Source organism: Aplidium turbinatum, chromosome 11, assembly GCF_918807975.1.
Source record: "Aplidium turbinatum chromosome 11, kaAplTurb1.1, whole genome shotgun sequence".
NCBI lineage: Eukaryota > Metazoa > Chordata > Ascidiacea > Aplousobranchia > Polyclinidae > Aplidium > Aplidium turbinatum.
In genome coordinates this window covers 13,860,624-13,877,633 of record NC_137482.1, presented here as the reverse complement: position 1 = coordinate 13,877,633, position 17,010 = coordinate 13,860,624, and the positions used below count along the sequence as shown (strand labels likewise).

The following is a 17,010-nucleotide window of genomic DNA, read 5'->3' as shown; positions in this document are numbered from 1 at the left end:
AGAGAAATTAAAATTAAAAGCAAAACTGCCTTAACTAATTTTTTTTTCTTTTAATTAAAAATTTGCACCCATGAATGTGGAAAATGAAAAGAACGAAGAGTTTAATGCACTCATATTTTTAACATTAAACAATGACATGTGATGTTGTTTAGAGAGAATTTCTGAGCTCAAAAATAGGGAGGGCCTCACAAATGGAATAGCCTAGGGCCTCTCATGGTCTAAATCCGGCCCTGGTTGCACGGCATGCTTTCTATTACGTAATTGACGAGCCAATCCTGATGTGACTAATCGACATGCGTTGTGGTAGATGTAGTTTAAGGTCAATGTAGGCTACACACTGTAGGCAGCAGCATAGATTTATTTTAATGCATACAGGTACAGTTTATTCTCGCAGACTTGAGCTTGACACATTTGCAAAGAGAGAAATGAAAGTAAAAAGATCGCTTTTCTTTTTTTTCCAAAATCCATCAAGGTAATCACGGACCCCAGGTTGGAAACCACTGAAAGGCTTATTGAACTACAACGTTCTTAGGAAAATTACCAAACCGCCGCGTTGTGCTTGCTTATATAAGTTGGAAACAAACCTGATAAGAAAAGTAGTAAACTAAGATAAACTACTGCTACTGCATGCCCATTTTTTCAACAACCTCTTAGCCTAATATTTATCAACATATTCTGGCTTGGATCAATGTCTCTTCCAATAATTTTGCTACAAAAGAAGTCACCACTTTATCAAGATTGCGTCATGTTGTTTGTGCAAGCATTTCGTACAGATCTACTTCAACCACACTACTCTTTTAAAGTAGAGATATCATTACAAAACAACAATGTCTAGTAAGCTACTGCTAGAAAACAATTATGTTGTTTCTAATTTCAATAATGCAAGAAGAAAACAATTTCAACGAGCCATGGAGACCATTATTCTCCAGTACAAAATCAGATTTTACAAAACGTCAAGTAACAAAATCAATTCACAAAAGAAAAAAACGTATGCAATAATCATGAAAAATAGAAATTATGATATACAAAAACAAAAAGGAAATACATTGGTGAAATACCAATGACGTAGTACGATAGTTACGTAAACATCTCGGTGACTTTACGTATAAAAAGCAACAGGCCTATCACCGTAATTGTGAATCTATTTTGCAACAAATGTAAAGAATAAGCTTGCAATTGATGTGAGTTTGATGCAATAAGTTATGTGTGGCTTATCCACAAAAGTTGTCTGCACCTTTCGAACATCTCCCATTTGAAACAAAATTTTGGCTTCCTACGAAGCAATAAGTGTGTAACAATTATCACGTTCACGTGGAGCATACGTGCTGGTAAGTAACGCACTCAACTGAGAAATTTACAAGAAATCTAAGTGCCAAACGCAACATCATCACAAAAATATTTTGAAGTGGAAGTGTGGTTAGCAAGTCACACGTCTTCACAATTGCAGCTTGCAAAGAGGATTCAAATTTTGGATTCGACATTTGCATTAGTGGCCTACAGCAGCCTAGTTACTTTTTCTCACTATCATGTTTTCCAAGTTCAGTGAAAACTTAGCGACATAGTGAGAAATATTTTATCAGTAAATATTTCACAATTGTTAGTTGCAAAAGAAATCTGTGCGCTTTAACTGAATCGCACGGGCAGTAAGAGTTTCATACACGTCCAAGTCTCTTGGGAGCTACCGCTGCCACGATTCCATCCAAAAAGCAGTTGACATCAGAAATAACGGTCACTTTTGTCACTCGTTGGAGGTTCTTCATATGACTATGCTCTTTGGGGATATTGGGCTGCAAAAATATAAGTTATTCAACATTGTCTATCAGCTGCTTTATTGAATTATCTGCAAGACTACTGTATTAAGGCTGTTCCAAACCACAATTTATTTTGAATTGGATTTTTCGTATGTTAGATTTGTTTAAATTCGAATTTATTTCTTTGGTAATCATTTTTACTCTTTTCAAATAAAAAAAAGTGTCAATTCGTTGTGCACTCGAAACGAATGAGCCCCTTTACTTACAAAAATTGCATTACGATTTAAAGTGAGTGATCTTAAGTTGTGCTTTTCAAAGCATTAGCAATTAGTCAGATTTACGAGTGTTCAAAACAAAGGCTATGCGAAACATCTGTTAACTTTGACTAATTTTTTAAAAATATTGCTCTGCTTCATTTCAACCAAAAAAGTGTTTCGCACGAACCTGAATTCACTATAACTGCGAACGTTTATATTATAAAGCTGTAAAATGCAATCCCAATATGATCTCAAAAAACATTAGCCTACTTGAACATGTTTCCTTGGAAGTGTAGTGATGAGGCTTAGACCTATCCCGAAAATAGCCTAGGCTACTGGTCGTATTGAAATGAAAGCAGTTAGTTTTCGAAGCTTTTGCTTAACATGAGTTTAGTATCTACATTTTGTGCTCTTAATTTTTTAATTAGCTTACCATTGTTGTAGTAAAACATCGTTCTCTTCGCATACTTCCTCATAAGTCGGTAATCTGGACAACAAATGTCTGTTTTCAACTCGCTGATGTTCCGAGAAACTACTTCCTTCTGAATACATTGTTTCTTGGCGCCCGCATATCATCTGTTGTGAAGATAAGTCGTAACTCTGGTTTGTCATTGGTGTGACCTCTTTCGCTTCACTTGAAAATTCAAACATGGCATTTGGTGTCGTAAATTGACTGGAATGACGTCTTGCGATTCGATTGCTTGTGGCAAGTCCGTTTTTAACGCTTGGTTGCATCTCTAAATGATTGGAATGACAGTTTTTGTTTGATATTGCAAGATTGTCACAGGATCTGTGTTTGTGAAAATTCGTAGCATTGGAGCATGCTTTCTGACTAAAATTTTGTGACAACTTTCTCCCGCCAAGCTTGGGCACATCTTCCATTGAATGATCAATTTCCATCGGCAAATTTATTTCAATGGACCGCTGTGGGCTTGCTCCAGCCTGCGACATTTTGAGTTGCAATTTAGCCAAGGACAGCTTCTTTCTATGGTAGATCAAGCAGCCTGCTGACAACGCCAACAACAACACAAGAATTCCTGAACCAAAACAAATTGCAATCCAATGTTTTGTATCGAAAGCATCATCGTCATTGGCAACAACCACTCTTGTTTCAGTCAAGTAACTTTTGTCAGGTTCGTACTTTCCCGGTCGCAAGATATCACGTTGTAAATTTCTATCAGAAGATGGTTTTGATGCAACTGTCAAGTTATGTTGACATTGGGAACCACCAAACCGTGGCAAACAAAAGCAGCGACGACAGTGACACTTTCGGCTAGAAACGGGTGAATCCAGGCAGGAGCCGCCATTTAAGCAAACAGAATCTTGGCAGCGATTAATGACGTTTTCACAACGTTTTCCAGAAAACCCACTATTGCATGAACACTCAAATCCATTTGAAGAGGAAATGCAAGTTCCTGTAAAATATAAATTAATTGAATTTTTTTAATTGTACGAAAACAGTAATTTATAGTAGCTTCAAACAGAAAAGATCATGCAGGAAGGAAACTAAATTCTTGATTGGAAGCGGGATAGTACGTTTTATTTTAGGGTAGCTGCAATACGAATCGGACTAACAACAGACTTCAGTAATAACGATTGACAAGCATCAGACCCGAGTTGAAACTTAGCAACGTTAGTTGAGCAGTTGTTAACAAAGTTTTTCAGCTTTAGAGAAACGTAGGCTACAGCATCACGGCATTTGTTATCTTTATATATTATTCTTGATTTGTTATTTCAAATAAAGCTCTGCAAACAAAGATCAAAATGAAATGTAAACCCAAAGTGACGAACAAGTGACATGATATCTTTCACTACTACACACAAAGAGAAAAGGTAATCACAGAAAAAAGTGCGGCTTGAAAGAAGTGGAAAAGTCGGACGTGGGAACCAGTAACTTGAAACTAATTTCATACTCAATTTCTTTCACTTAGTCTTTTGTATAGATCTTTACATCGAGCACGTGGAAACTTCGAGTGTTTAGTAACCTACGCCTACCCACTTAAAAACGATTTTAATGTCTATTAACGGCACTCTATAGAACACCAACAAAGATAAGCTATTCATCAAACGGGGCACGTTGTATCAGGTTAAAACGGCTTCTTTAATTTGTCGAACTAAATCACACAACAAAGCTCGGTTAGACTTAGCCTACTCGATGAAATGAATCTGGCTGAAAGGGTGAGTTACGTAATCAAAAAGTAATAATAGAAAATTTGAACGAGGATCTTGTATCACCACAAACGCACACGAAATAATATATCTTGTGCTTACGTCTCATTTTCATTCATTTATGATGTGTAACCAATCAATTGTAATTTTAAAAGTAATTATCATAAATGTTCTTTGTGGCCACTTACCGTGGTTTTGACATAGTGACGCTGAGCAGAGATTTGTTGGTTTTTCGCAGTTGAATCCAGTCCACTCAACAGGACACTCGCAATGGTAGTTATCTATCAAGTCCTGTAGGAAAAATATAATCGTTTAACTTTTTATAAAGAAAATTAATGCCATAAAACAACAGCAAACTGTATGGTTTGATAAAGAAAATAACAAACGCGATTGAATTGCTCAAAAATTATTAGCCGATAATAGAATTTTGTGTTATAAAATTTAGGTAAAATACTTACCACGCATTTTGCTCCGTTTTTGCAAGGTTGGCTATCACATTCGTTCTCTTCCAATTGACAATCACGCCCAATGAAGCCTGGTGCACACGAACATGTATAAGTTCCTTCCCCTGTGTTGCTGCATGAGCCTCCGTTCTGGCAAGGATGATTGTTTGTACAGTAGTTCAAGTCTAAAATAGAGATGATTGGAAATTAAAGTAAGTCGCAAGAATAAAGAGCGACAAATATGAAACAAAGCAAAAAGTGTAGCCAACTCGTATAGCCTACAACAAAATTTTTAAGCAAATAATTAACTCCTTGCAAATAGGAGAAAACGTACAACGTTCAGTTGTGAATCTTACCTTGATTACACAAACGCCCACCCCATCCATCCAAGCATTTGCACTGGTAGGGCCGAGTGCAGGTTCCATGCACACATCCTGGCTGTGTGATGCACTGCGAGCAATCATTGCCAGTCCATCCAATATGACATCTGAACGTTTAACGTGATGAACATCAAACTAATACATTTTCAAACGTTAAGACTAGAGGCTAATACTATGCATTCATTCCATTCAACACGCTAAAAAGATTGATTCCTCTGATAGCTAAGAGGGTGAGAATTTTACAAACGTGGAACACATTTAGTTCCGTATATACTGCTCAATTTTACACATAAAATAGTTTCAATGCTTATAGTTGAAATACAACAAAAATTGGTATTACACTGTCTTACAAAAAGACGCTCGTACAGTTTTTGACAAATATAAAAAGGTATTGAACTGCTCTCGACAACGAGACCCGGTTGAAGGTATGCTAGATATTTGTCATGGGTCGGAACAAAAAAAATTGAACACGTTCTCCAATGCCAGATATCGGGCTTGTCAAAGATGGAACGTTATTGAAATAACAGATTTAGAATAGCAAGTAGCCTACAGTAGAAGATCATTCCGTTGGAAACATAACTTTTTTTCAGGTAACGTAAAAACGATAGATAGAAGATGTTGTGCGGAAGCCTATCTGGATAAAGGAACAAGACTTCAATAACTTGGCTTACTTGCAAACATTGGGTCGGTCACACGTCCCGTGGAGACAGCCTCCTAGACAAGTCGCTGCAATGCAATAATTTTTAACTGTTGGGCCTAGAAGGAAATTCGTTGCAGCATTTCGAAAATACGGTTATAAACTGTAAGAACAAAATTAGCCTCCAACTGAGCATGCCTTTTGAACTGAATTTTTATTTAGTGTGACACAGTTTTTTATTATATATCGGTAGTTAATTTAAAAAAAGAAAGATATTGGTTTCTGATTAGCTCATGCATTTAGGAAGTTCATACCTTTAGTGCAATAAGCGTCACTTTCACTTTTCGTCCAGCCAGGCAGACACACTTTTTCACCATTCTCGTCGCATTCGAAATGGCCGAGCAAATCATTTTGTGGTTGGCAATAAATAGCACAGCCTGGTCCATAAGAGTTTTTCAAGCACATAATTCTGTACGAATATTGCAATTCGGAACTTCTGTGTCGGTAAGGCGCGGGTGTGGTCCAGAGCTCGGGCTTGTCTTTCACCGGAAGCTGAAATCCACTTTTAACTACAAGTCGCGAGATTAAACTGTCCGACGAACCTAATAAAACATGGTACATATGATTACACCAGATGACAGTTTGCTCAAACAAAAGATTACTCTTTATCTGTGTCATTGATGTTAGCGAAACAGTTTTAAACAATAGCGCAGAGTGTTTGTTGTAGTATTATGAAAAGCTCACTAAAACCAGCACACCAAGTGCTGTCGTAGTAAAACCGCACGCGTCATGTGCAAAACGCGCAAAGCCGAGTAACAGCTGGCAAGCGTGAAGCCCGCGAAAAAGGTGTTTGTCTGATAGAGCCTGCCATACGGCAATACCTGCCGCAGAGGAGAAAATAGAGTCTAATAGTCCGCTTAAACAATTTACTTTATTCCGACGTTTGACCTCACAAAACATTGAAGTGACGTATTTCAAACTCATTTGTGAGTGAGTGTGACAGATTTCTGTGACAAGTTTGCAAACTTACCGGTATCACGACCAGGCTGATTGCTGAAGTTTGTGTTTCGATGTACAACGTCGACAATAAGCGAAAACGAACCCTTGAAAGAAAAATACCAAATCAGTGTATGAAGTCGTCACTTTGGCATATTTTTGTTTTGTTTTAAAAGCACAGTTCAAGCGACCACTCAGCAGAACCAAAACAAAATGTCTTTTAAAGAATGATACCATGTCAACCAAATACATACGACGTAGTGCGCATAAAAACTATAAAAAAATCTAACTATACATATCATTAAACATAGGTACCGAACTTATCTTATTCATTACAGAATTTATGAGCTGGTATTTTAGAAATGTAAGTTATTCATGCCGGCGGAGCATGTCATAATAAATGGTCATTGTAAATTAGATGCTCAAAGGATTTATATGAAGCTTTGAGAGCATCTAATAAAATATTCATTATTGACGAACCGAAGCCACGCATCAAGATACACAACAATTATTCCAGCAAAAGTTTAAACGATAATATCACGATGACGAACTACTGGTGTCATCAATAACCCATTGTATATCTTCTACTTTTTAAAATTACCATTGCACTTGATTTAAAAAGAGAGTTTCGTTCTTGTCATTAAATAAACAAAAAACAAAAAAACGATAAAAACAACTTTTTAGTCAAACCCTTTAAAAGCGAATGGTTTATGGGAATAATGAAGCACAAGACTTATCACGGAAACAAAACATCTGTCAATTCATTTCAAATCAAAGCATTTCAATCTGTAATTGTATAAAAACAATCTATGATTTGTTGATACAAACTTTAAGTTGTAAAGAAATTTTACTCACCAACCAGCGCGACTCGATTTTGAATTGAATTGGGCTGTTTTCAAAAATCTGACTATTCATGGGCAAGAACGTGTTCAGGCCAATCACTGGAGTTTCTAGCCTTCCGTATGTACATGGCTGGTCAGGATCTACATTAGCTTGGTAATGTGTCAAGCAAACAAGAAATGCAGTTTGACAAGGCTTGCAGGTGTGCGAATCTCGACCAAATGAAGTACAGCATTGTCCAGTTGCATCTAATCCTTCGTCATTGGAAAATCTTTCCAGTTTCAATTGAAAAACTCCCTCTGCATTTGCCTTGTGTAAAAAATAGTTTGGTCACAAAACGAAAATCTTTGTATTTATCTGTAGTTTAACACGACACACTTTTTCATATGTAGTGCGGTAAATAAAAGTTAGTGACAAAGAAACGTAGTTGAAATGGGCATACAAGACACACTTTGGACATCTGGCCAGAAGTGTAGTAATCGTACTCGACTACAATCGATTGCATTTTTCTTGTAATTGTGATCTTGGACTAGATGTACAGTATTCATAATGCAAGATGCACAATAATATGCATCGGGTTAAAATCATCATCATAAATAAACCTTTTTCATGTCCATAGTTTCTTGCTCGCTTAGGTCTTTTTACTGTTTTTATTGCTTATGGTTTTTACACATGTTTTATAACTTCTGCTATGTTATGTGGTACGACCAAGGTCAAAATATTTTAACCGATTTGATCGCATTGCTGTGATCCAGACGGAAAATCGGTCGTTTTTTTACATTGATTCAGACGTTGAATCAATGTAAAAAATGACTGAATTGCCGTCTGGGGAGATGTAGGCTACTGCTGAATTTATTTCAAACTCTGCAAGCGGAATCTTGTGCTAGAAAACGAACGTAAGAGTCATCATAATCGCAGAATAAACAAGTGTTGTAATCAATCACTTTAGAATTTCACTCAATTTTAATCGTAATCACAATTGCAGAATAAGCAGGTTATGTAATCGATCGCATTAGCCTACTGTTGCAATCACTAATTCACCTTCGCACGTGATTCACATGAGTTGTTCAAATTTTTATATTAAACTACAGTACAACGATCAAGTTTCAGGAAAAAGTTTTTCGTTCATTATTATAGATCTTCCCACAACACAACATGAAAGACATATGAAATCATAAAGGGGCATCCAACAAGTTAGTCCTGTGGCTGATATTTTAAAAATAAGCCAATCCAAGATTGTTTTATGTGGCGCAACTTTAAATTTGCAGCAAGGCTGTTACCCGCAAAGTCAAATTTGAATCTCGTGTAGCCCCCCGCTAGGTTTGAACTCCCAGTGAAAGTCCTTATACCATTGCAACTATTACACAGCTAACCAACAAAACATTGCTGAAATGCTATTTAAATTCATCACTATGATGTCAAACAGTCAAAGTATCAGCTTTCATGCATAAGGGGACATTACTTTCTTCGTATTACTTAGCAAATGAACAGATGTGTAGATAAGCGATTAAAATGCTCGCGCCTCATCAACGAATAAAAACCAGTTAAAAGATGCGTCATTTTACAACGTTTTACTATTTTCGCTTTTGTGTTTTGAGTATGTTTTTAGTTTACCGGGTTTTAATTCAAAACATGCACCCACGAAAAAGCTCCTTACTAGTTTGAAGTCGGTGAATGAAGACATTAAATTTCAGGCAACTCACCGATAGTAAAATTGTACTGGTCCAAAGCACTGCCGTAAATACTCTTAGGTAGTTGAGAACTTGCATCACGAAAATCAATTGATTGGTTAGTCAATGGCTGTAAAAGACTTAGTCCGCAATTTTCTCTTCTGTTTTGAATCCTTGGGGAAATATCGTCTCACAACAGAACGCTCTTGCTTGGTAAAATCCTTCCACAGCTGGTTATCGTTTGCACATATATTGTATAATTTACACCCGCATAGCTAAAATCATTGGAGTTTCTAACTAAACTAAAATATCAACTTAAAGAATTTTTGTAAAGCTCTGCAAGAAAACAAACAAACTGAGTGAAATGCCTGGCAAAATACGTGAATCTGAAATTTCCTACCACTGCTTTTGCTTCTCGTCTCTTCTTGGTCTGTTTGCAACTGAATAACATTATTACAAGACCGTTTCACGTTCGAAGCAAGATTTCTTCATCGCCTTTTTTCTTTTGCGCTTCCACTGGAGTCATCAAAATGGCCCATACCTCGAGCGCTTGGATCACTACACTGTTTTTTCAAAATACTTCAGCACTTCATTCAATTTGTGAATAACCGAATTAATTCCTTTCAAGTTTTGAAAAATTTGTTGTTTACACCTGCTTTGAAATTACTGTTTTGGAACAACAGAAAACTTCCCCGTCAAAAAACAAAACAAAAATCAAAGTGAATAATTTGTACGCCAAAACGAAACATAATATTTTAAAATACTTTAGTTTTGTCTTGAACAATTCTAATTTTGTAAACTTAAAAGTCAGTTTGATTTTCGGAAGCGAATAAATAAAGTCTTCCAACAAAGAAGAATAAGCGTTGCAAACATTACACAAATCTCAAAAACCTGTTGAAAAACCGAACTGAGTTACAACTCAAAACCTTTTTATGTTGCATTCTAATTGCAAAGTTTAAAGTCTTTTTTTTGAATTGTGTCATCAACGAAACCACGAGCTTTACTAACCTCAACCTCGCTCTGATATTGCTGATTAACTATTTCATGGAACACAAAAGTAGGCTCATCAAGAATGTTGGCAAATATACTTCCAGAAAATACCTCCTCTGGTAAATATCTGTACGGAAAATATCGTTCGGAAAAAATCTATCCTAATAAATATCCTCTGAAAAAGTCTCCCTGGCAAATACACCTCACTGGTCAAATTTTTTGGATGAACAGCTGTGTGGATTTTTTTTAAAGGGAGTTCTTTTCAGCAAAGAGATTCACAAATTACCACTAGTCACTGACACTGGCATTGTTTTAGGGATCGTGAGCCGTCTGCTTGATGGTCTTGGAGTAAACAGCCAGCACACAGCAAACAAGCGAAAGCCAAGTTGTAGACAAGTTTCAAAGAAAAGCACAGACTATTTCAAACTGAGGAATAAGAGAACATCTGTCTATTTGAAACGAAGTTTTCTTTCATGAACCAGACGATTTGGTTCAGCTTAGTTCGTCAACGTTTGACGCATTGTTCTTATATTGTTGAAGGCTTTTTAAATCTTTCACAACGTTGATGTAGCGTAATCGCAACGATTGTTTTTTATTGAACACACTAACGACTCTAATGTTGGTTTGTAGCTTGCGAGGTTCCTCGTAAACATTGTTTCGTAACCTTTGCACGCATACCCTGCAACATGATGTAAGCTAATCAACTGTTTCCTGCTTACACACGTTAATTTCAAAAGTAGATGGCAAATCTCCGATGCTTTAATTTTCTTGAAATTTTTAGAGGTCGGTTTTATAAAAGTAACCTGTCACTGTTGTTATGCTGTCTTTCTTATGTGTAGTAGTTGGCCTTGAACGATCGTACAAAAGTAATAAACTTCTAAGTTACATTTATGCTTTCTAACAGAATACAGAGTTTTTTTGAAATGCAAAATTATTCAAAAAATTTCCACTTAGTCTTTAGTCTAGTTAGGCACTGATCACAACCCAATACTAAACTTAAAAAAAAATTAGTCACAAACTTTATTGAGTAATTGCGTAAAGCGTCTTCGATCACTGTCACTAAATTAGTTCCTTAATTTAAAAAATTCGGTTGATATACTTCATTTGAAGTGTTTTGTTTTCTCGTCAAATCAGTGAAAGTGATTTGCACTATTTCATTTCAAGGGAAACGCAACACTTTTAATTATTGTAAAGGCATGCTTCAAAGTAAAATGAATGACGATGTATATCATCTAGAATAGATTTTGGAGCGTAAATGGAAAGTCGAACCAATTACAAAGGTATCAACTTTCGGAACAACTTTTACGAATTTCTACATTGTTGAGACTGACCAAGTTTGGAAGTGTTTGCATCTTCATGAGCAATATTTTAAGGATTTTAATTTAGTGTGGTAGGCTATGCTTTAATCTGAAAAATTATTACAAAACCAAACCTTTTCAACGCTTTACTGAGGTAGCATAATCGATTTGCCTACCGAGCCAGCAAAGTCCGCCCTTTTTGCGTAGGCAGCATATCCATGTAATGAGGAAAGATTACGCAAGCTGGTGTTGTTTTGTTGTTTACAAGTTTTTAAAACAAACTGTTGTTGTGGCAGCCGACATAACTATGTATTAACCAATTAATAAAATAACCAACGACCAATTAACACGAAAGTGAAAACAGCCAAGAAATGCAACAAAATGGTTGTTTCAAAGCATTATAAAGGGATTACTGGTTTAACCTCTATGGTTTAACCTAGAATTGATTATAAGTTTGCTCCAGTGTTTTCAGTCGTGGCTGATAATTATTGACTATCACATACACTTTTGCCAGATTTCAATACGATGTGCAAGAACAAGCAACTCAAAACATTTTTAAATGCTATTTATGGCATTCACAGATCTATTTTCTGTTAAAAAATGTTTGGTGATCTTCAGTAATTCCCAATGGCTGAAATTCTGCGACTGCAATATAAAAAAAAGTCTATACAGCTAGCCTACAGTGCATTTACTATGTGCTTAGTCACAAACATGATCGAACCATTGCTGTGGAGCCCAGACATTGCAAAACGTCAGTTATTTTTTTCTATTTTAACTTGTTTTCTTACAAAAAATTAAATGCTACGAGGACAGTGCATTGCAACCTACACCACGTGCTTTGCTGACAGTGCCCATAGCAAGGGGTTTGAAAAGATACTAGTAATAGCCCTACGTTTCGATCATAACTGCTTCAACAAAATAATTATTAGTTGAGAAATGTTGGTGTTGAGAAATGTAGGGTTTTGACCTACCTGTCTAGAGTTTACACAGCGCTGCGTAAGAATTCTCAATCAAACTTCTAACTAAACAGCAATGTTTATACAAGATCACCTCACTGCTGACGGCAACAGCCGGTGCCCGATGCCCACCCGCAGGGCACACGCCAGACGGCATACGGCGCATTCGTTTAGTTCCTATTGAAGATAATCTCGCTTTCAAATACGATAATTTCTGTTGCAAGAGGATGACACTTAAAAGTTTTTGTTGTTGCAGCAATCGAAGGTTGCAAAGGATTGTTTTGAATAGTTTTCTTTGACCCAATAAACTCATTCAATCTTGCTCTTCGTCGGCTCTTGTTCATGCTGTGTTCAATTTTAATTTAAAATATTTTGTTGTTTTCTAAAGCAAAACGGACTTTTGGATATCACACTAGCAGTGCATTTGCAAAGCGATCAGTACTTTACCCTGCTTTTCAATTTTTTAATTGATCATATAAAGATCAGGTCAAAAAAGAGCAGATAACAGTTCTGTTCACACAGTCAAGCCCATTTACAGGCCACGTACTATTTACCATTTACAGACCATTTTAATTCGTCCGAAATCCGCTTTTTTATACGATTTTCTCCAAGTATTGGGACAACCCTTTTGACTGGACTAGTTTGGTTTAGTTAAATGTGGTTTCATCAAGCGGTGTGAACACTGTCAATATTACCTCTTAATAATTCTATTAAACTATTTACAATTCGAGGAAGTTATTTGCCTCCTCTACTAATCGTCACACTCATAACATTTCCGACAAAACATGATAGCCATTGAAAGGCTAGATTTGTCAATGTAATAGTTTCGCTACAACCGGATAGACCTAGTGGTGTTTTCTAAAGTGCAGATTTTCTATTAGGCTGATACTGTTTTATCCAGGTTCTCTTATACAGTATAGGCAGTGGTGGATTTCCAGAAGATTAGCTTCCGGAGCGCTAGTTTTTACTTTCCAAATGCGCTAGGTGCCGTAGAAGAAATTCAGAAATATGTCTTTATAAAACTTTGAAACAACACACTTGATGTACCTAAAACGTTGCTAAAGTAAGTATCATGGTCTATAGATGGTATAGCGTTGTTCAATGCAAATATTCATATTTTAGTGAAACAATAATACAAAAAAATACAAGTTATAGCCTAGAAAAAAAAAGAAACAAATTTGTTTTTAGTTTTTTCCACTTTTGATTTTTGATTTTTCAAGTTATAGCCTACAATTTTTAAGACACTTATCGTATTCAAAATCATAAAACCTCTGGCGACTTCGGGTCTCAATTGCTGGGTTACGTCCATGGCGTAATCAGGATCCAACATACTTCGCTGGTTAAAAATTTCTCAGTGGAAGACGGATCGTTCGTATAAAGAGTAAACTTGAAACAGTTACAGTGTGTAGAGAAGCACGGTCAGATGTCAGTATGAGGTTTATTTGTGAAAATCCGAGCTCACACTCGCTCGATGAAATTGGAAGGGATGATAGTGACGTTATCAAATTTGAAGACTCTGGGATCTTCTTTTCGTAGTTATATATTCACGAAGTCCTCTCACAGCAGCTTCGCGTTCATCTAAGCGCAATCTCTTTGCCACTTCAATGATCTCGTTTTCTCCATGTGTCATTACTGTGTCCTCTGGCCAAATAGTTGAATCAAGTATTTTTCAGCTGTTAATAAATGACAAGTCTGTTGAATTCAACAAGCGATCTTGGATGGAATTTCGTAAGTGATTATACACCCTTCTCTGTTGGGTGGAAAATACTACCTTTTGGTAGAGTGGAAATGACCATCTTTCCCAATAGGCTATGGGTTGGGAATGAAAAAGTAGCAGTGGAATTTTTAGACCACCCCTAGAAGTAGTTAAAACTACACTTTTTGATTTACAGTGTAGAACAGGGTTGTCCAAAGCCCGGCCCGCGGGCCGCATGCGGCCCGCGACCTTTTTCAATGCGGCCCGCCGCCTCTTCTAGAAAACTTTTAAAAATTACCGTATATCCTCGCATATAAGCCGACCCTAGAAAAACAACCTTAAAATGGTAAATTTATAAAAATCCGCATATAAGTTTTATGTTTAATTTGTAATGAAATGATATCTGTTATGAAAGAGTACAATGTACAACGACACTACAGCACTCTTCATGTCACTGGCTATGATAAATACACTGGTGAGGCGCGGCGAGCCCTACTCAATGATCTCAAATCAAACCTGCGTAAGCGTCAAGAAAACATGTTTCAATTAGTGAAGCCTTCGTCTTCTACAACCATTGCTTCTTATGATGTATCACTTTTGATGGCTAAATCCAAAAAACTTCAATGTATTCAATGCTCCGCTGACTATAACTATATCAGAAGCCGATGACGATTTGCAGCTTGAATTGTGTGACTTGCAAAGTGATTAGTTTTTATTAAGCAAAGCTACACTGCCAATCACTCAATTTTGGCCTCTTCTTTCTGAAGAGCATTTTCCTAATTTACGCCGTTTTGGATTGCACTTGCTGTCAATGTTTGGCAGTACCTACCTTTGTGAAGCAGCATTTTCCGCAATGAAGTCGATTAAATCCAAAGAGAGGAATCTACTTAAACAAACATCTCTCGAAGCCTGCCTTCGTTTAGCCTTAACCTCAGTTGACATTGACACAAAGGAGCTGGCTTCCAAAATGCAGGCACACCCATCTCACTGAATTTTAAGTAAACTGTACCGTTTTACGTACTTCCTTAAATATTTTTTACGAATAAATTTATGGTTTATTCTTATTCATACTTGTCAGTTATTTATAAGGTTTCCTGGTCTACTGACGTTGCTTAAAATTTCCAAAACTCTCTTATTCGTAGTATTCACATCTTAGCTTCTTTAATCTATTCCCCAATATGTTTTTATGATAAATATAAAGATTCATTTACACATGTACGTGTTTTACTTTACATCTGGTACGGTGAGACAGTGTATAAGAGGAAAAATGTCAACTGCGGCCGGCGATCTAATTTCCTTGCCGAATGCGTCCCGCGTCCCATAAAGTTTGGACAACCCTGGTGTAGAAGATGCGGGGATTGATTAGCGGGTTATTTCTGCAATTGTTTACATGTAATTCTACACCTTTGAACTCTAAGTTTTCTTCAGCATCCTTTAGCAATGCCATAATGACGTCCGGGTTCGTTTCTTCGTGTTTCAAATAATTTTGCAAGATTATTAATTTTTTTTATCTGCATCTCAAATAGTTGCCTACATGCTCTGTTTTACAGTTCAAGGCTTAGGCTATTTCGGACAATTCTTGCGAGTATTCGTACATCAAAGCCAAGTTGAACAAGAAATCCGTGGATGTTATCTTCGACAAGAGTCTTTGATATTTCGCACGTTCCCGAGAATCTCTTGTGTCGCTAATAGCCCCCTTTTCGAAAAATTCGACAAGTGCTGGGAAATCATTCCAGACGGCACTAACTGTGCGGAAACTCGAGGCTACCCAACGTGTGTCCAGTAGGCCTACCCTTCCGATTTTCAACAACTGCACTTCAACAGCCGCTGCACATTCACCCAATTCCCTGCTATTGTTAGGAGAAGCGTGGTAAAAACTATAGCATTTGTCCATAAAAGATCGAAATCGATTCAAATTACTGACTGATTTTACAGCATGAAGAACCGATAGTTCCAATCTATGGTTGCACAATACCACACCACAATGTCTGGAAATTAATCACGAAGCCATTTTGCTACACCATTTTTGCGACCTATCATCACAGCCGCGCGATCACATACAACACCAGTCAAACAAGAAGATAAAAATGTTGTAGACATGCCATATGATTTTAGGCAGCTTTTCAGGAAATCAAAGATGCCATTCGCCGTAAGACTAGCGAGCTCAACAAGATCCACAAATACATTCACAGGTTCGCTTCCGTCAAAACTGGTACGAAGATATATTATCAGAGTAAATACTCGATTTAACGTGTTCGACTCATCAAGAATTATGGATATACTTTTATTGAACAGGGCATAGCATAATAAGTAGAGATGTACCGATATATCGGTATCGGCATCGGTATCGGTGATATCGGCCATTTTTTGAGTATCGGTATCGGCATCGGTATCGGCAAAATTTGGCCGATACTGTGGCCGATACTAAACATGTAATAAAAAGGCGTTTGCTGCAAATTTTCTGCAGAAGCAAAGATATAGATTTTTTAAAGTAGTAACTAACGTCACATTGATGTAGAAAAATAAAAACCTGTTCAAATTTTTGATACCTCACACTTCCATGGCTTCATGCGCACACCTTTTGGCATTGTTTGCTTACAGTGATTCTTTCACTCAAACAAAACGTTTTATTTCAGAAGTTTTGCGTTGTTCGATTCTTAAGTTGTGAAGGAGACTCAATTTCTCCAATATTTATCATTTGTGTTTCTTTTTTACTCTCAACAGAGGATAAAACCACGCCAGGACTGCCCAGGTGGCGGAAATGTGTATAATTTTGCATCGTTTTTGCGTTGCTGGACGTTTGGGGGACCCGTGTAACTTGGTTCTTTTTGGTGGGCTGGTTCTGTCGGTTTGTGATTTGGTTTCCGCATTTAGTTATGGTGGACTCGCCAAGCTTGGGCAATGTCGTGGCGGAGTGGGTGGGAGCG

At 37.0% G+C, this 17,010-nt stretch overlaps 1 protein-coding gene across 1 annotated transcript; it reads right to left on the bottom strand.

Moving 5' to 3' along the window:
* Positions 1-734: 734 nt before the first annotated feature.
* Positions 735-9,472, bottom strand: LOC145779531 (uncharacterized). The gene is made up of 10 exons (XM_082591136.1): positions 9,177-9,472; positions 7,489-7,782; positions 6,668-6,740; positions 5,952-6,239; positions 5,672-5,726; positions 4,977-5,107; positions 4,636-4,805; positions 4,366-4,468; positions 2,442-3,423; positions 735-1,787 (listed from the first exon to the last, which is right to left on the bottom strand). The coding sequence occupies exons 1-10, from the start codon at positions 9,240-9,242 to the stop codon at positions 1,757-1,759; spliced, it is 2,193 nt and encodes a 730-aa protein (XP_082447262.1). The 5' UTR covers positions 9,243-9,472; the 3' UTR covers positions 735-1,756.
* Positions 9,473-17,010: the final 7,538 nt, after the last annotated feature.